The sequence below is a fragment of the Hydractinia symbiolongicarpus genome, chromosome 3 (genome assembly GCF_029227915.1).
Source record: "Hydractinia symbiolongicarpus strain clone_291-10 chromosome 3, HSymV2.1, whole genome shotgun sequence".
NCBI classification, from domain to species: domain Eukaryota; kingdom Metazoa; phylum Cnidaria; class Hydrozoa; order Anthoathecata; family Hydractiniidae; genus Hydractinia; species Hydractinia symbiolongicarpus.
Genome location: NC_079877.1, coordinates 20,079,303 through 20,106,221, shown reverse-complemented (window position 1 = coordinate 20,106,221; position 26,919 = coordinate 20,079,303). Strand labels below are relative to the sequence as shown.

The 26,919-nt window shown below is 34.3% G+C and overlaps 1 protein-coding gene and 1 long non-coding RNA gene across 4 annotated transcripts; one reads left to right on the top strand and one right to left on the bottom strand.

Annotated features, from left to right (window-relative positions):
• Nucleotides 1-10,015: 10,015 nt before the first annotated feature.
• On the bottom strand, nt 10,016-26,766 carry LOC130636149 (disks large homolog 2-like). The gene is made up of 15 exons (XM_057445778.1): nt 26,502-26,766; nt 24,589-24,732; nt 21,596-21,649; nt 21,286-21,513; nt 20,915-21,124; nt 20,002-20,158; nt 14,631-14,760; nt 14,385-14,541; nt 13,724-13,932; nt 13,271-13,447; nt 13,102-13,177; nt 12,735-13,023; nt 12,479-12,651; nt 11,124-11,325; nt 10,016-10,650 (listed from the first exon to the last, which is right to left on the bottom strand). Exons 1-15 carry the CDS (start codon nt 26,577-26,579, stop codon nt 10,544-10,546), a joined length of 2,391 nt encoding a protein of 796 aa, XP_057301761.1. The 5' UTR covers nt 26,580-26,766; the 3' UTR covers nt 10,016-10,543.
• LOC130636150 (uncharacterized) lies at nt 15,508-21,124 on the top strand. Of its 3 annotated transcripts, none has more exons than XR_008982225.1 (3): nt 15,508-15,574; nt 15,833-15,986; nt 17,057-21,124. It is a non-coding gene; the product is annotated as an uncharacterized LOC130636150 (long non-coding RNA). The 3 variants fall into 3 exon arrangements; XR_008982226.1 differs by lacking the exon at nt 15,508-15,574 and having other exon boundaries at nt 15,643-15,986; nt 17,057-17,149; nt 18,299-21,124; XR_008982224.1 differs by lacking the exon at nt 15,508-15,574 and having other exon boundaries at nt 15,643-15,986.
• Nucleotides 26,767-26,919: the final 153 nt, after the last annotated feature.

Genomic DNA, 26,919 nt, shown 5'->3' with positions numbered 1-26,919 from the left:
ACTGTGTACCTTCTTCCGCTGTCTTATTGCTTGACATTTATTATACATACATTCAGACTTCAACTAGCAACGGTCGCAATTTCCCTATTCAAACAGATTTGTTGATGTCAGCAGTTTTTATCGGCAACAATTTTCAGTGTGCCCATGGTTTATTTTTTTGTGACTGTCTCCAGTCACAAAAGATCCTCGCTACTTTTTTTGTCTTGGTTGGTATACCAAAGTCATTTTGGATGCTCGTCTAGTCCATCATACGCTTCCACAAGGTCGTAATCATAGTAAAATTGACCAGGATTCTTCGTAGATTGTTTCTTTCCCAGTGATTTGATAAACATCTGACCTGTTCGACCTATCAAAGCTTCTCTCAGCACACTCGTTGCCCATGCTCGAAATCGTTCACCATCGCAATCGATCAATGTGATGACAGTTGCATCACCTTTTTTGGTCTTGATTTTTTCAACATACTCAATTTTGAATATGATTCCAGTGGGAACATCACGCCACTTCATAATGCTCTCGTGTTCTGATTTCAAGGCATCAAATTGTTCTACAGATAGGAAAGGCATCTCTTTATTATAGATTTTTTAAACCTCAACCAGGATCAAAATACTGGACAATACTTCCATAATTTGGAGATCTCGCGCTTTTCTTCCTCATCTACACACCAATTCCAAAATCGATCCGGATGCCACGCCACTGGCAGTACCTCATTCCATATTTTTGCATAAAAATTGCGCTTGTGATGATGTCGCAGCACTTCATCATGAATGACATCAAAACCACGCAGCAATACAACAACGTTGGTGTGACCATTTTTAGCTGCAAGTTTCTAGAGCCCAATTAAAGGTCGTCGCACCCCACTCTTTGCGCAGCTTAACAATCTCGATGTGACCATTTTCAGCTGCAGGTTTCATGGCCCAATTAAAGGTCGTCGCACCCCACTCTTTGCACAGCTTAACAATCTCGATGTGACCATTTTCAGCTGCAAGTTTCATGGCCCCATTAAAATTCGTCGCACTCCCCTCTTTGCACAGCTTAACAATCTCGATGTGACCATTTTCAGCTGCAGGTTTCATGGCCCAATTAAAGGTCGTCGCACCCCACTCTTTGCACAGCTTAACAATCTCGATGTGACCATTTTCAGCTGCAAGTTTCATGGCCCCATTAAAATTCGTCGCACTCCCCTCTTTGCACAGCTTAACAATCTCGATGTGACCATTTTCAGCTGCAAGTTTCATGGCCCCATTAAAATTCGTCGCACCCCACTCTTTACACAGCTTAACAATCTCGATGTGACCATTTTTAGCTGCATTATCTAGAGCCAAATCTACATCTTCAACGGTGGCTTTCAAGGCTTGACCGTAACCAGGCCTCTCCCTCGCCCTGTTATAATAATGCCTAACAGTGTCTCGCACGCTCTGTAGTCGACCTGCAAGAGCATCGCGAGTTGCTGCCACTGGTGCAGATACAGCGCTGTATAATTTACTAATTGCATTCTTGAACCAACTCATTTCTCTTTATTATAGGTACATTCAGACTTCAACTAACAACGGTCGCAATTTGAGTAGGGAATTTCCCTACTCAAACAGATTTGTTGATGTCAGCAGTTTTGTCGAGTGCCGTCATTTTTTGATGATGTCAGCAAATTTGTTGGATATTACGTGACTTGTTTACGCATTTGAGGTATGATAAAATCTGTGACGTCACAGATTTTTTAGGGGGTCTAAAAGCAGCGTTTTTTAATAGGGTTTTGACCGTTGAAAACCTAAACTGTACTCATGCGGGTGTACTACTCTAGCTGAACAAGCGATACAAGAATTACTTCTTTATTAGTCGAAATGTGAAGAGGAGTTAAATCATTCTTACGTGGCTAAAAACTTCATGCTTATAAAAAAATGCACCTTATCGGTAAAAAAAACTCGGCAAAAATAGAAAGTCGGCAAAAATATTAGTCACTTAGACAAAATTTAGTTACTTGGACAGAATTCAGTCACTTTTTTTGCCGACTAAGTTTTTGAATTTAGTCACTAATAAAGAATAATTGCATACAACTGATAAAAATTAGCAACAACGAAGAAAAAACGGCAAAAAGGTGATCGGAAAAAATGTTGAGTCGGCAAAAAGTATTAGTCACCTAGCCAAAATTTTGCCGACTTTTTTTTACCGATAAGGTAATTTGTAAAGAACATAAGTAAAATATTTGAAGTTCTGAAATGCGGAAATTAAGATCGTCCCAATGAATTCTAGAAGTTCAGCGTATCTAATGAAAACGTGCATTCACTAAACAGATATTCGCCACCTTGATATCACATTCGGAATAATTCAGTCGGGCTTGTGTGGCATGCTTTTTATTTGGTATTACTAAACTATGGAACTATCCAGAACCACCCAGAAACGGCCAGAACCACCTAGAATCAGCCAGAACCACCCAGAATCAGTCAGAATCACCCAGACTCAGACAGGACCACTCAGACTCAAACAGAGACAGCTAGCTATAATTGGTAACCAAAAGAACGCATGCTTCATGCCTTGAGACTGAGTATTATTGATGTTACTATTACGATTAAGGTCAACCAGTGGGTGACGTTTTTTGTGCGTGTGTTTACCAATCTTGTAGTTGTAAACAATGGCTTTTTAACACTGTTTATGTTGTTTTACATGTAAATAAAAATCCTATTTCTTTCTTAACCCTTCGCAACTATAGCTACGTTTTATCCTATTTTACAAAAACCGTTAGAAGTCCAGTCCATTGTTATTTACCTAAGGATTTAGGGGCAAGACTGTTTATGAAATCGCACCCCTGACGGCACCAAATTAATAAGTTAGTGCAGGATTTTGTTACACGTGTTAAGCCTTAATTCGACCGACCATCATAACAGAGGAGCAGGGCAGAGGAGACTAGGAGTTAGACTGGCAAAATTACCGCTGTGATATATTAGCGTTTCATCCACATAAATAAAGGCGGATTTACTAAAAAAGGCGGGAATATTAGAGATTATTTTTTCATTAAAGTATTGAAGTTGCTATACTACTACTGCTGCTAGAGAGGCGAAACAACGCTTACGCTCAATTTTTATACTTTTTACAAGTATCTCACTGAGCATTGATTGAGAGCAGACGTGTTTTTTGAGCTGAAGAATTTTTCTAGTAAAAATAAAAATTTTTTTGTTGTAATAGTTAATTTAACTTAATTTAAATTTTTTAATCATAATGGCATCAATTGAAGAGATAACCGAACTCATGAAAGAAAAGTTTCAGATTCAAGAACAGTCATTGTTATGTATATTACAGGCAACGCAAAAAATGTAACTGAAAAAATTGAAAAACTGACGTAAAAAGTTTTAACGAAAAAATCGAACTAATAGAAAACAAGAAGCCCTGGGGGCTCTAAGAATTTCCGCGCGCTACCAAAATTTTTGATGAAAACCTGCTAATTCGTTGTGTTATTGTGCCAAACATTCGAAGGGGTTCGGTGCATGAACCTCTGAAGATAAAGCACACCACTGACATTATATCTTACAACAAACGCAAACAAATCGAAACGTGTCATTAAACTCACATTTTAAAAGAAATTGCTAACAAAAAATACGGCCTATCATTCATGGTTGAAAGTCTTGCGATTGAAACGTTTATGGTCTTAAACGGCATTAGTTGACAAAAAATCAAAATTTTGATGTGACCATCATTTTCAGCATACTTTTTTATTAACTGTGTCAATTTTTGTCAAAAATAAAGCAGTTTTAATTTTTGGATAAATTTTGTCCTGAAATGACATTTAGGTGACAAAAAATCAAACTTTTGTACCATCATCATTTTCAGCATACTTTATTTGTTAACTGTGCCAGATTTAGCCGAAAATGAAGTGGTTTTAATTTTTGGACCAATTTTGGCCTAAAATAGCATTTAGGTGACAAAAATCAAAATTTTGATGTCACCATTATGTTCAGCATACTCTTTTTGTTAACTGTGCCAAATTTTGTCGAAAACAAATACCAATTTTGGCCTGAAACGTCAATACGAGACTTCCCAGTAGTTAAGGAGCTTGGGTACGAAGTTTACATCTGTGACTGAGCAAAGTGAAATCCCATGGTCGATTTTTTCTCAAAAAATGCTCCGAAAGAAAAAAACGACGGTTTTAAAGAATTTCCTACGCCTTCGGGCGCGGAAATTCAACAAACAAAAGGAATTGGAATCAACGGTTGGTGAATTTAAAACAAGCCTTGAATTTACGCAAGGGTTAATTGATGACAAAATAAAGGACATGGATAAAGCATTAAACGAAAAGATTGAAGAGATTAAACAAACAAACGAACAGCAACGAGTAACAAAAGAAAAAATATACGTAGAAAAACAAACAGAACTGAAACACAAAATACGAACACTAGAAGACAGAAATCGACGAAACAATCTTCGTATAGATGGGATTGGTGAAACAGAGGGAGAGAATTCAGAGGAAATCGAAAACAAGGTACAGAGGTTGTTTAAAAATCGATTAATCATCACAAAAGACATAGACATTGAAAGAATCCATAGAATATGACCATATACAGCACAAGATAACGCCAGACCACGGACAATAATATTTAAATTACTGAATTACAAAGACAAACTCCTAATATTAAAAAATGCTAACAGATTAAAGGACACGAACATCTACATTAATGAGGATTTTTTGGATGCAACAAACGAAATAAGAAAGGAATTGAGAGTACAAATGAAAAAAGACAAACTAACCCAGTTTTTTATTTTTTATTTTAACATAGTATAACAACTTAACATAAAAATGGATGATAACGCATCTTTTTTCGATATATTTAACTCTAACTTACATTGAACGACATGACTGATCTAGACTTGAATATTTTAAAAACCTGAAAGTTGAAACTACTAATTTTTCTCCGATTGAAGCAAAAACTCATCTTGCAAAATGTAAAAACAAATTTTCATTGCTTAACATTAACACAAGAAGTATAAGCAAAAACTTCGAAAATCGGAAAACAATGTTATGCAACCTTAAATTTAATTTCAAAAACATTTGTGTAACAGAAACCTAGCTCAAGGAACACATGGTAACGAATTCAAATTTTAACATCATCAACCACGTTCAGGAAATAGGACTAGTGGTGGTACATGTCTCTTTATACACAACTCTATTAATTATAAATTAAGAAGTAACTTGAGTATAAATACTGACGACTGTGAATCAGTAAGGATACGGTAACCCCTGAGACACATACTCAGTATATTCAAAATATATCCCCTCTGCTCGCTATATTAACCCTAGCAAATATATATATTCTGAAAGCCGAATAAATTATCGCTACAATCCTGGACATAATATTATTGGAAAAGGCCAATTTTTGGCTATTTTTCGAGCTGGCCAAATGGAATCGCCTTGTCAAAACTCTGCAGCCGGCAGGCTGCAAAAGCTTCGCTTTGGGAGATGTGTAGGCCAGGTAAATAGCGTCGAAAATGCGCTACTGGCAGTTTCTGCCATGTCCACATTTCGGAACAATCCATACGACGGCCCGCTAAGGTGCTAAAATTCGGGGAAACGGGGTGCGCTGACGTCAGCAAAAATTAGTATGGGTTAAGAATTTGAAACTAACCAAATAACCTATGATCCGCGATCATTGACAAGTAAACTTTGACAAGTTCGTAATGCGTTTGTGTTTTGTAGAAACAGTGTTTATAACTGCTTGTGGGACAAACTATGAAATTCGGCCCTCTTTTCCAATAAATTAAGTCCAGGATTGTAGATAGAATGATTATAAGATATTTTCATAAAAAAAATCAAAAAAGTAGAAAAAAAATTATATACAAAAATTCACCCTTCCAGTTCATTTTGTCGAACACTTCCCTCAGTAAAATTTTTGTTCGTTGAAAAAAATATCATTGCGAAGCTCTTATTCAGCTCTAAAAAACTTTTGCTTTTTTTACTCAAAACAACACGTGGTTCCAAAATTATAGCATCTTTTGTGTTACAATAGCTGTTTTATGACTGATTTATCTATTTTTAAGCATGATAGATCAATAACTCGATATTTCCTCACTTTCTGCGTTAGAAAAAGCAAAGTTTCGTAGCCAAAGATATAATTGTGTCACAGTGGCAGTTGAAAGATTGATAAAAGTTTTAAAAAATATTAATGCAGGAGGGGTTGCATATTAGAGCATATTTTTTTCTTCAAAGTTAATAAGCTTTCGGTAAAAAAGCGGTGTTCGTTGATTATTGTTTCATTCATAGAACGAAAGAAGAAATTAATCATTTGTTACTTTCTCTAATTATGTGTTTTTCGTTGGGCGATGATTTATTTTTTTTATCTGCGTTTTTTTTAACTTCAGGGGCAGCGCCACTACTGGGGCTGAGGAGGGAGGGGGGGGGGGGGGGGGGGGGTGACTTCAGCCCTTTTCAAAAAAGTGAAAGTGAAAAACTTTTATCAATCTTTCAACTGACGCTGTACTAGAAGGGAACATACAGAAATATCTACAAGATATAAAATTATATCATATCTCAGGGCAAATTTTTACACAATGCAAGCTTCAAATACTAGCTGAATCGTTTTGCAACTTTACCAGCATTAATTCTTATAGTTCAACAGAGCCATGTGTTTAATTTATGTTCGGTATAGTTCTTAATATGTTTTTTGAAAATTATGCTCTGTCGTTAAAACTCTCGTCTCACTCTCGGCGTGTTAAAATACAGCAAAAGTGATGCAACGGATGGGTTTCGAAGGGGCGCGTAAACAAAAGAAGTTTGAATAGAATTTAAATGGACGTTGCTTAGATGTATCTCCTTCTCTCTTGAAATCTCTTTGATTGAACTGAAGATGAGAAACTTGCAATTGAGGTCGAAAAGCACCCTTGTTTGTACAACAAGGGCTGCAGGGAATATAAAGAAAGAGATCGATGCAAGAATGCTTGGGCACAAGTTGATTAAACCTAGGACTAGAGGAAGGTATGGATCTGTTCAAGTAAGTTTTCGCCACATAATGGTTAAGATTATTTAAGATTTTTTTTTTACCTTATTTACCTTATTTTGAATCAATGCTGATACAAAATAAGGTAAAATAAAGTTTTAGATGTTAACTATTTTACTATCTTTGATCATTGTCTCCAGAAATCATGCCTCTTCGTCTAATTACTATGCTCTGATCTCCTCTACTTGGGTCACGGTATGCAGAATTGATGAAGAGGAGCGGCATGCTTATAATCGAGTTACTGGCGAAGAAGACGATGACGACGATGTGTGGGAGCCGGAAGAAGACAAGCCTAGAAATGTGTTTTATCTGTTTTGTGATTTTGACGATGAACCCAATTTGTAAAAAGACGTTTTTACATACCATTAGAAAGAAAATTACATCTTTAAAAAACACTTTTTCTTTTTTCTATCATAAGAAATATAGGCCACCTTTTTTATAAGAACATAAAAAATAAGTTCATAATCACGAATCGCGAAAGTTTATTTTGCCAAAACTTTCCAATTTCGGATTTCGCGAAAGTTTATCTCGCGAAAGTATTTCAATTTGTAGATTCGCAAAAATTTATCCAAAAAATTTCGCGAGAATTTGGACTCGCGAAAGTTTCTCTCGCGTAAGTTTCTCTGAATAAAGTATAAGAGGAGGTACAGGTTGGCACCATGATTTGACCAGTTTTTTGTAGAGTAGTTTAAGTGGAATCGATGGGGCCCGGAAAGGCAAACTAAGCTTATCAAGAAATTCCGCGGCTTTATTTCTGCAATGTACGATACCTACAAAAAGCCAAATAAAGCGGGGCTGAAAGTTCGCCTAAGTCAAAATCTGCAAGAGCTAGATTGGCAAGTCCTAAATTATTTGAGGAAAGAAACCCTGTTCCGACAAAGAAGGCATGTGTAACACCAATTCGATTAAAAAGAGAAGATGCCAATTGGGAGGTAATATTTCTAACTTATGTAATTTCATTTCCGTGTTACACTACTCTGGACATCTTGAAGGAAGGAAATAAAAACACTTGTTAAGAGCTTGAGAATGTGTATCAAGTATATATCGAGGATAATGTCCAGCATGAACATAGTAACGTACTTGCTAATCATGTTTTGTTTATTTGTTTTTAGATGCTTGTTTACCCTGAAGAAATAGCTAAGAGATATTTTACAAGATGCAATATATTTTACAATATATTTACAAAAGTTTCTATCTGATAATTTTTTAGGTGGATGTAAATGACAGCGAAACATTGTCTAATCTTGATCCTGATCGAGTTGCCCATGATTCATACTAACTAGTTGCACGAAATGACCACAAATTATGTCCCAACAACGTAACTCGTTGCCAGCAGTGCCGTGTATTGTTTCAAGACACAGATTTAGTGGTAGTTAAAACTACTGGTTAAAGAGAAAGATTTCACAAAATTGGAAGGTTACGTACAAGAGCAACATCTAGCTATTTGCATTTTCTTACATCATGTTTAATGAAATACGACCAACGATTTACATTCGCATCAGGTAAAGTTACATCTAGTACTGTTGATATGCTACCTGATGGAAGTAGGGCATTGTTCATACAAAAAGGCAAAATAATTTGTATAAAAATTTGACATGTTACACAGATGATGACATGCTTTTTATATATTTGTCATTTTCCTTTTTGTTGAAAGTTGTTTTGTTAAAAGTTGATGTGCTAAACGTCATTTCTCTTTTGTTTCCATTGTACTCCCATACTGCTTTAGTTTTCACACTATTACGGAAACCTTTCCTCTAAGCTTTAAGGGTTAAAATGATAACTTTAAAGAGCCTTTTTTATGAAGAATTTCGATAGGAATATTATTACTTGGTGCGGTTCTTCTTGTGTTTCGTAATTTTATTTTAATATATGTATCTCCTTGTAAAAATGAATTTGTTTCTCTTGTTTTCCCAACATCAGTTCGCGCCGAACTATAGACCAAACCAAGAATGCTGAACAAAATTCCTTAGTACTGTCAGAGAATATCCAAAACCCGGAACATATATAAAATAGCCAGCCTAAAAACATAAACAAGTTAATCATTATGAAAAACAAAACACAAGTCTCTAACAAATGCATATAATGGGTTGGTTCTAGGTCGTTGTAGATTGTTTTTAGGTCGTTGTAGGTGGTTTTTAGGTCGTTGTAGGTGGTTTTTAGGTCGTTGTAGATAATTTTTAGGTCGTTGTAGGTGGTTTTTAGGTCATTGTAGGTGGTTTTTAGGTCGTTGTAGATGGTTTTTAGTTTAGTAAGTACGAAAATATTCTTAGTTATCTCAAGTCAAAGATCTTATTTTTGACGTTTACTAGAGTAAGTATATCCAAAACCTACTTACTTTCACCACATTCAGTAAAAATTCTGTAAAAATGTTGTTAGAAAGATATATAGATACTTAGTTGTGACATATAGTTATTTATTTGTTATCAGAGTAGTTATCTTAGTAGATTTTAGGATTTTGAAATGTATATTTTTTCTTGCTTAAAATTTATTTTCTGGCTGCCATAAAATAATTTTTTGTTCGCCTCTTCTTTTACATTCTCAAATTCAGGAATGTTATGAACTAATGAAACACTACATGCCAGAACCCTCTACAAAACTATTCAATTATCCGTAATAGCCTAAGTGAAATCTCAAAACTAACGTCTATCTGCTCTGAATATTAACATTCATTTGTATTGTCTATTTAGTTTAGTAAACATTTTAAAGAACGTTCATCCGCAAAACTTTCCACCGTATTTTTATTTTTTTTGTACTTTAATTCCATAGAGTCAATTTCATTAGGAAAAATCTGTATTTCTGAAGGCTATGTTGGGCGAAGAACTGACTTTGCCTCTACTAAAATTACTGATTTTTTGGAATCCGAAATGCGGAAACTTCGGGAAAATGTAATCATCCTCAAAAATATATGTTTCGCAAATAAAGAATTTTGGGTACTATCCGCAAACATTTCTTCCGCCAATAAATAGTACCCTAAGGTACACTTTGGTAGAATAGCATGGGACTGATTTGCAGATGGTAGAAATAATAGAAAATCAAGGATGGTAGAGAAAATAAAATGTTCACGTCTGACAATAATAACCCTATATACAGTACAGCGGAGGATTACAAGAAGTTGTGAATAATATTAGTTATAAAAAAAATCATTCATTGCTAATTTAAATTCAGGGAATTCGCTTTTTAAAACATTATAAACGAAAGTTCTTTTTAAATAAGTAACTTAACGACATTGTTGAACTAGCATGTTCAAACTGTTACTGGTCTACAGACACAAAACTTCCTTTGCCTTGTTCCACACACATACAATCAGAACGTTTTCGCATGAAAACACTAAAAGGAATGCTTCATATTTAGTTATAAATATATATACGAGTTATCTTTGCGTTCGGGAACAGGTTTGTGCGGACAATTTCAAGCACAATGCACGAAATAAACTAAAAAATAATACTATCCACATCTAAAACTTTCAAAACATTTATGTTAAAAAATAATTCGAGGTGTGGACGCAGTTATTGACAGGGCGGATACACATAAACTACGTATATATATAGTTAAGATTGTCCCAATATTCTTTATAACTTTTCTTTAGTAGGGATCCACACGACAGGCGAACTTTGCTGTCGAATGACGTCCTTAGACCGTTGATAAATTTCGTCGTACGATTCGCCAGTGACGATAGCTAAAGAAAAGAAAAAGTCGGCTATTGAGTTTAGGCTCCAAAAATAAAAAGTTAGTAAACAAACCCTTACTAACTCCCTGAACCCTTTTTAGGCCTGTTTTTTAGGGCTAGGAAAGCATTGTGTTCTCGAGCACTTGACACAAATACAATTGTAATAAAAAATTGTATGAGTTTACGATGATGTCATCATGTATTTCGGAAAATAGGAATAAAATAAGAGTTAAAATCTTTGCAATAAAATGTCTTGAAAACACACAAATAGGCAAAAATATTACTTTCGATGGAAATTGAGATTTTAATAACGTTTTCATTCATTAAAAAAACAAAAAAAAAAACAAGAAAACACCGGTCTGAATATGTTAACGCTAAGGGCATTAACATATTCTCCTGAAAAAAAAAGAAAGAAAAAAACGAAACAAAAAAAAAACGAAACAAAAAAAACTCAGCAACACACCGGCCGTTTTTTTACTCACCAGTATAATATTCTCCAAATTCTTGTTCTAATTTCTGTGCCCTTTCAAAAGCTTTTTGCGCAGGTTCGAGTAGTAACCTCTTGTTCATGTCTTGCATCCACTCAACTGAAAGTGGTTTAATGAACAGAGCGATAGGGTACAATTGTGCCACTTGTAACCGTTTGATAGCATACCCACTGACGTCAAGAATGCAGTGTTTGCCCTAAATACACAGTCGAAAAATACACATTTGTGGAAAAACCTACTTCAAAGATTTTACAGGTTAAAAAAATATATCGTTTTTGTAACAACTCATTTTTAAATCTTACGTGAATTTAATTTTATGAAATTAGCAGCAAAACCAGAAAAAACAGATTAAATTTTCAGAACTTGCCGTGACTGAATGATGAAGGATGGAAAAGATGTTTATTTCCACGCGTGAATAAAGCATTCCAGTAAACCTGATTATTGATGTGCGGAAATAAAAAAAATCGTAGGAATCCTTTTTAGTTATATAACTAAGCACTAATTTTAACCCTAAATATACTGGGCTTTTTTGAGGCCTATAAGTCTCCAGACATGGTAAGGTCATGAAACTTTGCACAGACATTGCCCATTATATAAGTAACAATCTGACAGGTTGGAATTTTTGCTAATGTCAGCATTTTTTTGATGAAATCACACTCGAAGAGGTGCAACAGAAATTTGCGATTTCTTTTAATTTTGCTCCATCAAAGTTAATATTGAATTTCGAAGACACTTTTGGAGTAAATGTATAATGATTGAAAGTTACCATAACTAGAGTACCTGTAAATGCCCACATTTGGCAATAATTTGCTTAAAATTGCGTGCTTAAATGATCAAACTATCCATAATTTTCGTATAACTTGCTAATTTAGCAACAAAAAAAATTGGAATCGTTTTATTTCATCATGCAATGGAACTTTTTATTCCATAATATGTATTTAGACTATTTGGGAACTGAATAGAATGCCGAAATGAACAAAACATAGAAAAAAATTATTTTCAACAATATAAAACAACATGAATATCATATACATTACAAATATTTTCAAAATATTATTTAATGATGGAATTTCCAGGTAAAAATACAACAGGTGGCCAAATGACAAAACAATAAGCACAATCACATTCAGCACCTGCCAAACAGTTAGTTATCATATCAACAGGTGGCAATTTAATGAATTTATTTTTTGGGAATATCATCCTAAATAAATTTTAGGAAAAGTCATGAAGTTTCGTGGAATTACCGTTCAGAATTAGCCGTTCAGAAGTTATTAAAAAAAAACCAACAGGGGGGGCGGAATTACACTTAGCTAAATAGCTATCCCGTGTGATTAAACGTATGGAACTACCTTTTCGGAAACCTCTCGTACAGAGTGTACACTGGTTCCGTAGAGATTCTCGTTGTACTGTCCCGCTTCGATGAATAGATGGTTAGCTATGTCTTGTTCCATCTTCTCACGTGACTCGACGAAATGATAATCACGACCAGATACCTCATGTTCGCGTGGAGGCCTCGTGGTATCTAAATGTTAAAAGAGAGATAAAATAACAAAAGATTATAATTTTGTCATTCGGGGAATTAGATACGATACTAAAACAACTTACGTGGAACGCAACTGCCAAACTCATTAGGAAATTCTTGAATAAGATCGTCGTTAATCCTGTCTTTTAATGGTCCGAGTATTATAATAGGCCTCGTATATTTTAACTCTTGTTGTGCTACACACTCGTAAGAAAGAATGACATCTTCCGATTTCGATAACATCTCGCTATCACTTTGCGAAGGATCGGCGTCTGTGTCACCATCTAGTTCTTTTTTGCCTTTAAATGGAAATCGCTTAGCAAAATTAAAACTGCGTTTTTGTTTGGAGCTAAAAGACGCGCCACCACTGTTCTATAAGAAAGAAAAGAATATGAATCATCAGTAAGACACGTGCTGCGTGAGACGACTCGATGATCAAACGAACCATACCTTATAAGCTTCATCGTTAATCATGGCTTGTTTGAATTTGACTGTTTTTTGGCGCGCACGTTCTCGTCGTTCAACTCTAAAATGGCAGAAATTTTAGAAATGGTTTTTATGTTTAAAATACGTGGTATTACCACTAAGAGGGTGGAGGTTTGACTATCACAACTAGTACCTTCGTTTACTTGGTATAACACCAAGTTCTCCTTCCTCTCCGTCAGCATTTAAACGCACAGCTTGCCACCATTCGTCGTCACTGGCGTTCGTCACATGAAGAATATCACCAAATTTAAAACTCAACCCTTGACTGGGTAGACCACTGTCCCGGGACTTGTCATACTCAAACAAAGTTCTAAACGAAATAAAAAACACAACCTTCACAACCAACCGAAGCTTTAGTCATGTTATATTCAGCCTGTTTTCGATCTGTGCAAATCTGGGAGGAGGAGAGGGAGGGGCAGTGTCTGTAGATCTCCATCTGCAGACCAAACGCGGATGGTGAAAGTAATACATTAGCAGATTTTATTTCAAACCACGACAAGTCAAAGGATGTTACGAGCTATTAAGGTTGTTATAAATATTCTTTTTTTATAAATATTCTTGTTTGTAATTTTTTATGCGCTAGTACCTAACATATAGCGTCCTCTTCGCAGATGTTTTCAAGCTCCCTCCTCCGGTGCTGCTCATCATTCTATCTCTTAATGCGTGGATTTTCTGTTCGAATCTGTTATACTCTTCCGGCTTGTATTGCAGCTTTAACGTTGCCACTGCTCCAGCACTTTTCAGTGCTCCTGCGGCTTTTTCATGGGTAGCAGATACAATATCAATGTCGTTCACCTAAAAAAAAAGCAAAAGAATTGACTAACGACAATGTATGATCGAAAAACAATATGGCCTAATTTTTACAATTATTTTTTCAACAAGAGTTTTACTTAAATTTAGCCAAACAAAAATATGTTTAAAAAAGCATTTCATCAATACAACCTGGAGCAACTTTTAAGACGCAAGAAGAAAAATTGGCAGTATGTTTAATTATAGAGAGGTGCACACATGGTTTGTGGCTACTAATGATGTTCTACCCGCTAAACTATTGTCTAATTCCATATTTTTCACAAAGAACAATATTGGCACCCGTTTTTGAAGAGGGGTTAGTAAAAAAACTATCCCTTAAATACAATTTCAAAAGTTTTGATAAGCAACATGAACTTTTTTGCATGTAAACCAAAAATTAAGCTTGTGTAGGCAGAATGGAAAAGTGAGGTTGAAATTTGTGACGTTTTTAAGCTTACCAGTAGAATTTGATCTCCACGTTTAACCTGTCCAGATAAATCGGCTGGGCCACCAGCTAGGATGAAGGAGATAAAGATACCTTCTCCATCCTCTCCACCGACTATATTGAAACCTAAGCCCGATGGTCCACGATGGAGTTCTACAGTTCTTGGCTCTCTACAATCAATACGAAACATTCGGCGATTAAAATCACTATGCATTGAAAAAGTGCACTGTCAAAATGTTTCTGTAGGTCAACTACTTACCTTGTGGTGTTATCAATGCTTCCAACACTTATGGCATCCTCATGCACATCATCATTTTTCATGTTGTCCTCTTCATCAACAACAGGGGGTAGAAATTCAGCAACAACACCTTCATTAGTTTCATTTGGATCTACACAAATGCAGAATGAAGCCAGTAAACAACATGTCAACAACAGGAAGAAAAGGTTAATTAAGCCCACAGGTATCATATTTATCGTTGTTTTTAACTCAGGTCAGGACAGGATGTCAGGACAAGTTCATACATATCAGACACTGACATTGCGAAAGAGCAAAACAAACAATACAGCTCTTCACAGTTTAAGGTGACGGTATACCTTTTGAGCATGGTTTTTAAAATCGCGATTTTTTCAGCGATAGTTAATCAAAGTTTATTCATTCATACATCACCAAAAAGCATTTTCAACCACCTATCAAATGGTATAAAAATAATTTGAAACTTTTAACTCGTGAAAAGTACAGAGACATTTTTGAAACACACCCTGCCTTCAAAAAAAGTGACTTCATTTACAAAACTACTTCGTTAGAACTACTTCATTAGAAGTTCTATAGAATCGTGATAGATGTATGTAAAAACGATTTTTTAATTATTTCCCACAAAGTTTTTGATTTATTTTACTTTTTCTAAAAAAGCCATTTTTTAACTTAAACTTTTGCCTGATGATGTAATATCTAGAGAATTGTTGATTTTTTAAAAATAAAAAAAAATCGCTTTTAGATAAACACGTTGGCTACAACACAGTAGCACTCTCCCTTGTAGATCTTCTGCAGTTTTGTAAATGAGATTTGATATGTAATAGATGGTATACGAAAAAAACAACACTACGAGAAAGTGTTTCAAAGATTTTTTAAAATATCACACCTTTCATGCATACTCATAATGATGGTGATACTTTCACACTTCTGAGGCGATGAATATTCAGAAGGTTGTCCTTTTAAATTTTATTATTCGCAAAGACGTCACTGAGAATACCATAGAAAAAGAACTTTCTAAGTCGTTTAACATTTTTCTGTGACTTGCGGAAACAGAACAGCATGGCATACATTTTAGATATGAAAGTGTTTTTTTTTCAGATGCAATGGTCATTTCTTTTCGGAAAGGAAATAGAATTTATTTTCAAAAGTTATACTCAAAAGGATGATAAGTGTTAAAACATTCACTCTTAACTCTTATTCAATTTAAGCTGTGAAAGACCGATCAGAAAAAAAAAGTTGGTTATTTGGATGAAGTCAATATTCCCCTTCGAAAAATAAATAAATAGTTTCACCATTGGGAAGATCGTCGTTTCTATAGTGTAAATGGCTAATAAAAAAAATCGATTTTTTGATACAGTAAAGGTATACCGTCACCTTAACTTGTGCACTCATTTTCTGTATTAAAAAAAGAAGTAAACAGAGTAAATTGAATAAGGCTTTGACCATGGGCATTATAAATATTTCTCATTTTCAGAAGAAATAATTAGTCTTGTGGCATGAAAATTTAGTATGATGTTGCCAGTAACCCTACTTAAGGCGGTAATACACGATTCGATTAATCTAATGTTCAGACTTGTCGAATTCGATTTTAAAAAAGCCGAACCGGTTTAACTTTTTCGATTAATCGAAAGGTTTTTAACCAATCAAAATGCTTAAAATCTGTACATCAAATAATTTGGAAGCGCTCTGGAGCTTATTAAATAAGAGATCCAAAAGAAATTAAAATAATCTTCTTGCTCTAACCGAAATTCGTTTAATAACATACAACAAACTCCAAAATTAGGTCTTTACTGCGGCCAGGCCTTTTCATCCACATATGACGTTTCTAACGTTTTCTTGAATTTGTAGTTGCTGAAATTATAACTGCAACAGCAGCGAGTTCAACTTCGTCTTCGCTCTCTGAAGACATTTTATAAAAAGGAAAATATCAAAAATCTGTTCTTGTGCATCACCTGTGAATTATTTTAATGCTCAATATAATTTCGATAAATTGAATTCGATTAATTGAATCGTTTATCATCGCCTTTAGAACATATGCGAAGGAATTATAACTTTTCTTTTTAAAATGTTTCGCAAAAAAATTATTTCGCTTTTCTTCATGGTCAGAGCCTTCTTAATTCATAAAAATTTGCTTCTTTTTTTCAATTCTCAATAAGAACGTTGTAACAAAAGAAAGATTTATTTAAACAATGGTTAGCTGAAACTGTGAACTAATGCATTTGTTTATAATTAACTGGGAGACACCCAGTTCTTGAATTCACCTTGTCCCGTTATGCACTAGCTATTTCCTAATCTTTTATGACTGCCTGCAAATACCCTAATCAGAATAGAGTCGGTTAAAATGTTTTGCCCAATCGCATCAGCGAAAAATTCTGGACACACTCACCCTACTAACTTTTTTAATAATTAGATCAATTCTTTTCCTTTCAAAGAGTATACAAGCGAGGCTAGTACGTGCAAAATTCTCTCTGCTAAAACATCCACGTGAAGTAAACCGAAAGTCCAATCAAAGCTGAAAATATCAGGTAACTGGCTAGTTGTGTTCCTAATTCTTTTTCGACTGCTCTAGTTTGTTTTCTTTATTTCGCATGAATGCCCTGTTACCTAAAGCTAGGTACAGTATTTTTGTTATTTATTATTTGCAGTATTTTGTTATTGCAGTGTTTTTGTTCTAGCCAACATTCACATTGCCACTTACATTACGAGCAAATTACAAGCTTTTTACGCACATGCTCTTTAAAGTTATGACATAAACAACTGCCAACGTCAAATATTTTGATTGCTAATAAACGTGGTAAGGGCCTATTTCACCAGGGTAATGACAAATTTGGCAAAGCAAAAGGTATACATTGTTTCTGCACATCACATTTTGGTATTGCTTTCAGTGCTTTTAAGGAACTAAATATTTGCAATGCTAATGATTTAGAATACGTAATTGAGCAAGGTAACATACTTTATAAAAGCACTGGTAGCACAGGATTTTTATCTTGCCCTGAACTACTACACCAATAAACAAATAAACAGTAGAGCATGTAAATGTCAATTCACTTTTTACTGACAATGTTTTTGGATTTTTGCACACAGGTACAAATTGCCTACCCCACTTAATTGATAATTTAATGAATAATTCCCCTCACATTGGAAAAATGTTTATTTGTCAAGTGCTTCATTTAAATTGCTAGATTTGAAAACAAAATTTCAAATGATTATGCACAACAAAGTGTATTATTATTATTACATATTATTACTCCGAATATTTATACAGGACATAGCCACTTCAGTGTTGGAAACACTGTTATCAATGTGGGTCCTGTGTTCGGAATGTATACATTAAGTATACACCGGTAATACCTACCCAATTTCCCTCACATGGCTTGGGTTGACTCATAGCTGGTAAAGTGGTAAAGACACTTGCTAAACATACCCGTGCTGTGGACCGAACCACGGACCTTGTGATTGCGAAGCGAACTCAATAACCACAAGGCCACGCACGGTTCGAGTGATGTTTAATAGCAAAACAAAACAAAAACAGTCTCAAACTTCGACTCTGTTTACATGCTCTAGCTTGTTGTTAAATTCTTGAAAATTATTTTTTTTACAATGATCTTGTTCTACTGGAATTTAGCTTGTTTTTCTCATCGCCCGAACCTCACGATAATTTTTAATCACCATAGGATAGACCAAGAAGTGAGTGAATCTTCACAAGTCCTGTTGAGCTATGAACGCTGTGTGACGTCACAAGCGATTAAAATTTGTATGAACCAAGTTGGCTTTTGTTTGATAATGGGGGCGACCATCAATGTAATTATCGTTTTTGGGGAACAAAATTTGCAAAATGAAAAATTTTAATGCCAAGTTGTTTTCAGGATATGTAAGAATGTTTTTATTACAAAAAAACTTTAGTAAGTTTTTTCGTTAGTTCTCCTTTTAAACAAAACAAGAGATGAGAACGATTATCGTAAATCCTCAACGCTTTTTTAAAACTCAAAACGTTTTAATGCGGTGCTTAACCGAGGGAGGCGCTTATTGAAAAAAATTTTTTCAACAAATCTTTTGTCAATACAAGATGGCCATATATTACAGAAATAACTATAACTGAAGTATTTTCCCTTTATATATTCCTCTAGCTAACGTCCTCGATTAAGCTGTGCACTTCTTCGAATAATCGCCGTATTTCTGTGTACTATGCGGTGAGGATATACAATAATTTCATTTGATTCTTTTTCATATCCAGACCACAAACCGTCGTGTAAAATTGCCTTACTCGGAGCTTCAATTAAAGGTCATTCTGTCAACAAACTTTGCCTAAATATATCTATAGCTTACCAGGTGTCTATTTTTTACACTGGATCCTCGTCAAGCTTCATCAAAAAGTACCGCATATCAGTGCAAAAACACGACAATTGCAAAATGGTTCATATAGGTAATATAGAAACAACGAATTGGTTTCCAAGAATATTATGCATTGACATTCAGTTTCTCCCAGTTATTAAGCCAAGCTTCTTGTTTGTTTATAAATTACTCTGGCTTGCTAAAATATTCAGGTATGCTGCATATGCTTGTTATTCAAAGCTGAGTTAAACAAAATACCAAAAAAAATTGTTAGTAGTTTAGTATTTATTTGTTTATTCTGCATTTTTACCTCTTTTTCTTTTCAGGTCACAAGCTGATACATAACTCGTAAAAACAAGGAATTTAGAGCATTTTTCATCAATTTGTGCTTGTTAATTTTAAATCAATTTATCGTTCCTGAAATAAACTATAATAACTAAGTTAATATTTGCTGTTATGATACAGGGAATTCAAATTCAAGAACTTCTGACTTTAACGCTAAGGTCTAAAATCAATTTGCTGTTCAACTTATTTTTATACCGATATTTCCAAAGTTGTCCTATACTATATTAAAAGCTTGAGTGTTTTGTTTTTGGTAAACAACGATGGAAAAAGGAAAGGTAATTGGCAGTGTATACTATGAATACATGTTTGGGAGAAATAAAACATAGATTTTGGTTAACTTGATAGACGAACCACAAGACTGCCACCTGAGATGAAATTTTCGTGCGTTTTTTTCTACCGTCTGTGTATATAATGACCTATCTTTTATTATAAACAAGTGTTATTTTTCATTATCATTTAACTGATTTCAATCTTGCATTTTTTGCAAAATAATTCACCAAATATTTCACAATAAGTATCAATATTATCGATATGGTAACTATTATCATAACTATATGAAGTTTTACGCCACAATACCAAAATTTGGAAGGAAAAACTTTCCGTGAAAATAGTTGTTGAAAAAATCTGTCTATCAAGGTTCACTTTAAGGGTTTATAAAAAGCAATCATCATAAAGACCAACTACTACTCAAATGATTCACCTTGTAAAGAAGAAGTGTGTGAATCATTTTGTGACGTTGTTTCTTCAGTCACAGCAGGTGTTGTACGTGATATTTGTAATTTGACATCTTGGCCAGTTGACTTTAGCACTAAAACTGCATTTTCATGTGTTGTGTTGACCAAGGAGTTTTTGTTTACCTAAAATAAATATCAATAATGTAGAATCTTTCATTACAAAACAACTGATATTGTGTCTGTTGGAAAGAGAGAATCAAAATTTAAATTGCAATGTATAAAAGATAATATGCAAGACATTTTGTAATGAAGGTCAGAGCATGCTAATGTTTGCAGTGGGGATCACTAAACGAAACAATGCATATTGTTGGTAGAGAGGAGAGGATAAATTTTACACAGAGTTTATTTAGAGTTTATATTTAATCAGCAATCACACAAAAAACAGATTTTTCGCATTATAAGTGCAGTATAAGTTTCCATGTAGAATATATTTGTAATAAATGAACTTTAATAAATAAATTGCTAGGTTCAAAGTTTTGAAATATTTTGGTAGGCAGCCAGTTAGCTATAGAGTTAGCTATATACATGTTTTAAATTACTTTAGGAACTAACTGTTGGTACAGAAGGTTTTGCAGCATATAAACTTGGTTTATTGACGAATAAGTAAAACGTTTCAGGGACAAGTTAGCTTTTATTAGCCCTGTAGCAAAGTTAACCTGCAGTATGGTAGCCCAGTTGTGTGCCTACTACTTTGTTTTTTCTAAAGGAGGGATTTCCAGGAAATTCCCATGTGGTTGTTGTTGTGTTGGTGGTTACTGTCTTGTAAAAAGATTCATGGAAAAAACATTTTCCTGGAAAAAACAGCTGAGCTTGCTTAACCCCTATAATTGCATTTTACCTAAACAACTACACAAAAATTAAAAATACTCTAACTCCTACCATAAGTATCTTATCTCCGACTTGCAGTTGCTCATCTGCATGTGCAGCACCACCTGGAATAATTTTTGTTACAAATATGCCAACATCTCCTGGTATGTGCTGGTTATCAGTTCCTCCAGCAATTGTAAAACCTAATCCAGTATCTCCTTTGTGAAGTTCAATGTCTATTATTTGTTCTTTGGGTGGTTCGATTTTAACCCTCTTAATTTTCTACAAAAAACAGAAACAGAAATCAATAATATGAAAAAATGTTGAATGACAAATGATGTAATCAAAAAATTCCAATACAGTATTTCAATACAGTATTTAAACGTTGCATTTCCATGCCATTGCATTTTAAAAGACTAAAGAAACGAGTGTTGAAGACTTACCAATATCACTTCTTCCCCAGCTGATTTAAGTGCTTCCACTGCAATTATGTGCTCAACAGTCACTGTGTCAATATCATTTACTTTTAAAATTATATCCCCTACTTTCATTGTACCATCATGATGAGCTGCCCCACCAGGAATTATTTTTGTTATATATATACTTGGTTCATTGGCAATGTGAGGATTATCCGTGCCACCAGCTATACTAAATCCTAAGCCAGCATTGCCCTAATGTATAAATATTCAAAGTCATGCAATTGACTAGGGAATGAATAATTCAAAAGACAAATCTATATGAAAAAAAACTTACCCGCTTCAAAATTACATCTAAATATTCTATTTGTTCTCCCTCCTCGCCTAGAGCCTAGAAATAAATCATCTTTTTAGTTCACCTCTATCATAGTTAAAAAGATGCCCAAAACACCAGATAACATTTACTCAATGCATGCCTATGAGGCTTAATCTAACTTAAAAAAAGGAAAAAGGAAGAAAACTGCACAGGGGCTACTGTTTTGGCACGGGGTATAAATGTTCCATCAAAGTTCATGGCCAGGAATTTAAACACATGTACAATATTCAAACATAAACAATATTTAATGTAAATTAAATTACGAAAAGTTGAACGGTGGCTCAATGGATCAAGAGAATAATTATTTATATAAAATGATACTTTGTTATTGTCAGTTAGTTCTTATTTTATTTTAGCAATTTTTTAAGTTTAATTTTCCAAAGGACGACAATAAAAATATTAAAATATTATAATAACATAAATATTGCACTATTCTTTTACCAATGTTTACAATAATTAGTGCAGCCACAAGTATAAAACAAATCAATTAAATTGGCTTCTGAAAAAAAGTTTTCAGTCAACGATAAGGGTTGCATACCTTAGGGTAACTAATTTGGCAGGAAGAAATTTTGGCAGGAACAAAATTTGGCAGGAATTTAAATTGGCAGATGGCAAAAAAATTTAAATTTGGTGGGAAATTAGTTTGGCGGATGTCAAAAAATCACATTTGGCATCAATTTAATTTGGTGGGTAGCAATTGCAGCTCTATATCCTCGACTTTCTTTCCAAGGGTTAGTTGTTTGTCAAACTGCTGCGCAAACCAATCAGCGAATTTTCTTTTCATATACGATTTACAGTGGCCATTTACAGTGAGATCCATAGGTTGAAAGATCTGGGTCATGTTGTTAGGAACAGTGACAAAAAAGAATTTGTTTGCTTGAAGGAGATCTGTAACTTCCTCCATAAGTTGACCCCTGAACACATCCAAGATTAGAAGGGCTAATTGGCTTGCAATGTCCAACTTCTCTTTATCTCTCTCCACGTAAGATATGACAATTTCATCAATGAATTTAACTGAATCTTCAGTGTTACTGAGGTGCTTTGGATTAAAACTTAACGAGAATGATTCAAGGAATTTGAATCGTGGCAAACTTTGTTTGGTTTTACCACCGTATATTAATTGTATTGGAAGAAATTTTCCATCCAGCATGATTACAAAAGTTTCTGTTATGCAACACTTGTCTGAACAACCGGCAATTGATACAGATTTTGTTCCTTTCTTGACCATGGCATGATGCGACACAGGAACATACTTGAGCGGTGTCTGATCCAAATTCATAATAAGGCTTGTGGGAATGTTGTGTTCTTCTACGAGCGATGTGATTTTGTGTAGAAACAATAGCTCAGCTTCTTTTTTTGCACCATCTGGTATTTCCACTTTTACTGTTGTTTTCATTCTCCTTGAAAGTCCCATTCAGTGAAAAAGGCTTTTTGTCCACGAGGAAGAGTCAATATTGACTGGACCACCGCGACTTCTATAGACACGCAAATACTTTTGTACCATAGCATCAAGTAAACCTAACAGTAATGGTCTTCCTCTAAGCATCAGTGACAGTTCCTGTTGAGAGTTTCCCCATGCTCATGGGTCTTTTCCAAAGTTGCTTCAATTCATTGTGAACAGTTATTGACGTCTGTTGGATATGGTGTTGGAATAAACACAATGGAAGGTCGTGAATAGAAACACCAAATGGTTCACAAGTATGCAGCAAATAGTACATACCAGGACAAATGGACTTCCGTATTCCGTCATGAATATATCCAGCTAGTTTATTTGAGAGAAAATGGTTTTGACATTTTGAAGTATCGGAAACGTGGTGTCAGCTATTTACCCAAAATTGTGGAAGGTGACTGCAGTTGCCAATTAAAGAAAGTTAAAGCGAAGTGCAGATTATGTGATGATTCAGTCATACAAAGTATAATCAGAGAAAAAGAATGCTTGATTTGATCAAGATTTGCTCAATGTCTTGAATTTTACTCTCGTCACATGATCTACTGTGTTGTACTTTCACTGTACTCCGTAATCACGTGATCATTTCTACAAAAACTCGTTGCGCGATAAGTTCAAAAGGGTGATTAGAGCTAGGCAGCTAGCTGGCTTGAAGTAATAAGGAAAAAATGTAAACGACACAACAATATATGAGGAATATAACTCAATATGAACTTATTCAAAACTATGCTTTATGTAGCATTCACTTATTCTGTCAGTTCAGTTCACACAAAAGCTTTTTTCTAGCTAGCTAGCTACCCTGTTTGTGCAGGTATGATTGTTCGTTTTTGGTTGTATGTCTCAAACCCATAGTATCGTAACTACTTCTTCCAAACTTTCAAAAATGTATGATAGTTCTTTTAATGATCACTTTACCGCCAAAAATATGTTTATCAAAGGTTTAAAAAAGATCTTCCATCAACCACATTAAAAAAACAAAGTGGCGTCCAGCGTTTCCCGCTTCCTTTCTGAATTTATTATCGCTCGCGAAGGAAATGCTTCCACAAGATCCAATGTAACATTTTACGGTCCAGATTTGCCCGCCGTGTGACGTAATCATCAGCATCCTAACTTTTATTTGCATTCAATATGTATTTTTATTCTTGCATTTTTTAGACGTTAGGTAGTTTTTTCAATTTAACAACGCTATGTGCAGCAACAATAGTGCTATGAGGTCATAAAAAATAAAAACATTGAAATGTTGCAAACACTGGAGAAAAAATGAGCCAATGAGTTACCATGGGAAAATGCTTTTGAAGATATCCTTATTTCAAGTTTTTTTTAAAGAAAAATTTATATTTATGGTTCAAATTCAAAAAAAAAGGTTTTCCTAGAATGATTTATTCCAAACATATGTTCTTAAAGGAGTAATTTTGAGCCTTTTACAATGTTGGATATTATTTTCTATTATATGTCTGGACTGTCACTAAAATTGCTATATTGTTACACAATTGTCACATAGACTAACCTGTTCCTGTAGAGTTTGACCATTATTTTCCTTGGTTTCTTGTTTTTCTTCATTTTTGTTTTCTGTAGAGTTCACTTCAGGTTCTTGTTTTTCTTGTAAAAGTTTATTAGCTTCATCATCTTCTTTTTGCTCTTCTTCATCAAGCTAAATAAGAAATGAAGGTTGAAAAAAAACTTTGACTGTAATAAAGGTGTCACCAAATTAAAAATAAAACCAGTTGGATGGTCCATGAAAAATTTGAGAGATAAAGTTTGATGACTATTATTGGAAGAATTATATCCAAATATTTTTTATGAAATATCTATGTAATAATATGCTAACCCTGTGTGTCAAATTTAAGGGGTCATTAACGTCAATTAATTTTGACAACAATGTTAATTTAATGAAAGCAATACATTTTACTTTCAACTTTGAGGCCAAATAACTTTAAAACAGGTGAAATGACTGATGTCTTTTGTATGGATAACTAAAATATCATTTTGAATGCAGCATCCCTCTAAACATATTCCTCTGTTTTCATGTAACAAAAATGCAATTTTTCGCCTATTGGTGAAATCAAAGCTAATTATCAGTTAGTAAAATATCACATTCATTCTCCTACAATTATTTACCCAAAAACAACTATAGATATACCTTGTGGTGGCTGTTATCATTATCTTCATTTATCTGGAGATAATTTGTTTTTCAAGTAAAATTGCAAGATATACTGTATATTTGCCATACTGTATTTTAGTCTGTGTAGTTATAACTTGCTTGCTCAGCCTACAGCCTTATTTAAACCTTTTTTACTTCAGCAAAACTATAGCTGTAGTAGCTCGAATTGTTTTAGATGCAGTCTATATGAAACTCCACATTACGTCATTTCTTGCCAACTTTTTCTGTTCACTGGCAACACTGCATGAATGTGACATGATAGCATCTACAACATTATAAAACCAGACAGGTGGGAGAACATTTTTAAGACAATAACTTTAACTGCAACATGTGCAGCTTTACCAAGTTTTTCCAATGACAAGTCTGCCTTTTGAACAATGAAAGGGTACATTGTGGTGTTTGAATCAGGGGTTAGCTACATCGAGGCAAGCTGGTAAGTATTGCAGTTATTTCAATCATAAACAGGCTTTAGAAATAATTCCAATGGGTATCACATAAATAAATGCAACACGGAAGTGAGACTTTAATCACATGACTAGGATGACATTTCAGCTGATTCGCTTTTTGTTTGACCCTGCACAAATACTTTCTCAGTTTACCCCAATTTTTGTTAAGTTGTTTTAAGATAGCATATAGTCAAAACTATAAAGAGCTGTTTGTTCAAATAATTATGTAATAAGCATGTTAGTGTTAGCTAAAGAAAAAACAGTAAAAAGGGTTGGTCTGTCAAAAACAAAAGAAAGTCAATAATACCAAGCTACTGTGTTAAACAAATATTAATGGATGCCTTCCATATACTTATGTCACACAAAAAGTTCCCTATTTGGGGGATTCACCAATATGACTATAGCGAATCAACACCACAGAGGGTGAGCATGAGTGAAATGTATATATTGTAAAGAGTGGTGTCTGACACATATTTCAAGAGAGAGCTCACTACTAAACTCGCTACTAGGCTCTATGTAATAGTGATGTACTAAGCTCTACTTTAATATGATTCAATATCCTTTTCAGTGGAACTTTAACTTTTGCTATTAGCTAGCTTTAATAATGCTATTTTGTGGAATTTAATTTTTAAATGGACAAAAATTTAGTAAATAAGTTTAGCTAAAATTTCTTCCCATTAAGATGGTAGAAATTAGCTAGACCAAAGAATAAGGGGAAATTATGAGGCTTGTCTGTCACAAGGTGGAAACCTGATCTAGATTTTATATATTCAGATTGAAAACTGCTCAATTTTACGTAGAGAAAATACAAACCTTCCTTTTGGCTTTTTTACGATTTAATGGATTAGAGCAAACAAAACGTTTTTTAAAGCTCTTCTTCTTTCCTGCCATAATCACCAAATTTTAGTCAGTTTCACTGAAGCATCACAACCTCTTTTACTTTGATTTATCACTATATTTATTAAGGGTAAAGTTTATTCAATTCCTCAGCGAAATCATACAATGTATATAATGTTTTGGAATATCACTCAACCCTATTGTGATTTTGTTTGTGTGTTTTTGTGATATTCAAAATAAAAGGAAGGGGGCGCTATTGCCCCGAGTACAATCAAGCGGGTCGATTAAACCGTAAAATAGGCGTTTAACTTTTACGACGATGTTTTAAGTTTAATGTAACTTCCAGAAGTGAAGCTGGGGATTATATAAAAATAAATTTTTGATAGCAATTTTA

Coding starts and splice junctions, on each gene's coding strand:
- LOC130636149 (XM_057445778.1), bottom strand. CDS start 26,579: ATGGCAGGAAAGAAGAAGAGCTTTAAAAAACGTTTTGTTTGCTCTAAT. Junction 13,178..13,270: donor GTTATACCAAGTAAACGAAG/GTACTAGTTGTG, acceptor CTGCCATTTTAG/AGTTGAACGACGAGAACGTG. Junction 10,651..11,123: donor ATTTGGAGAATATTATACTG/GTGAGTAAAAAA, acceptor TCTTTTCTTTAG/CTATCGTCACTGGCGAATCG.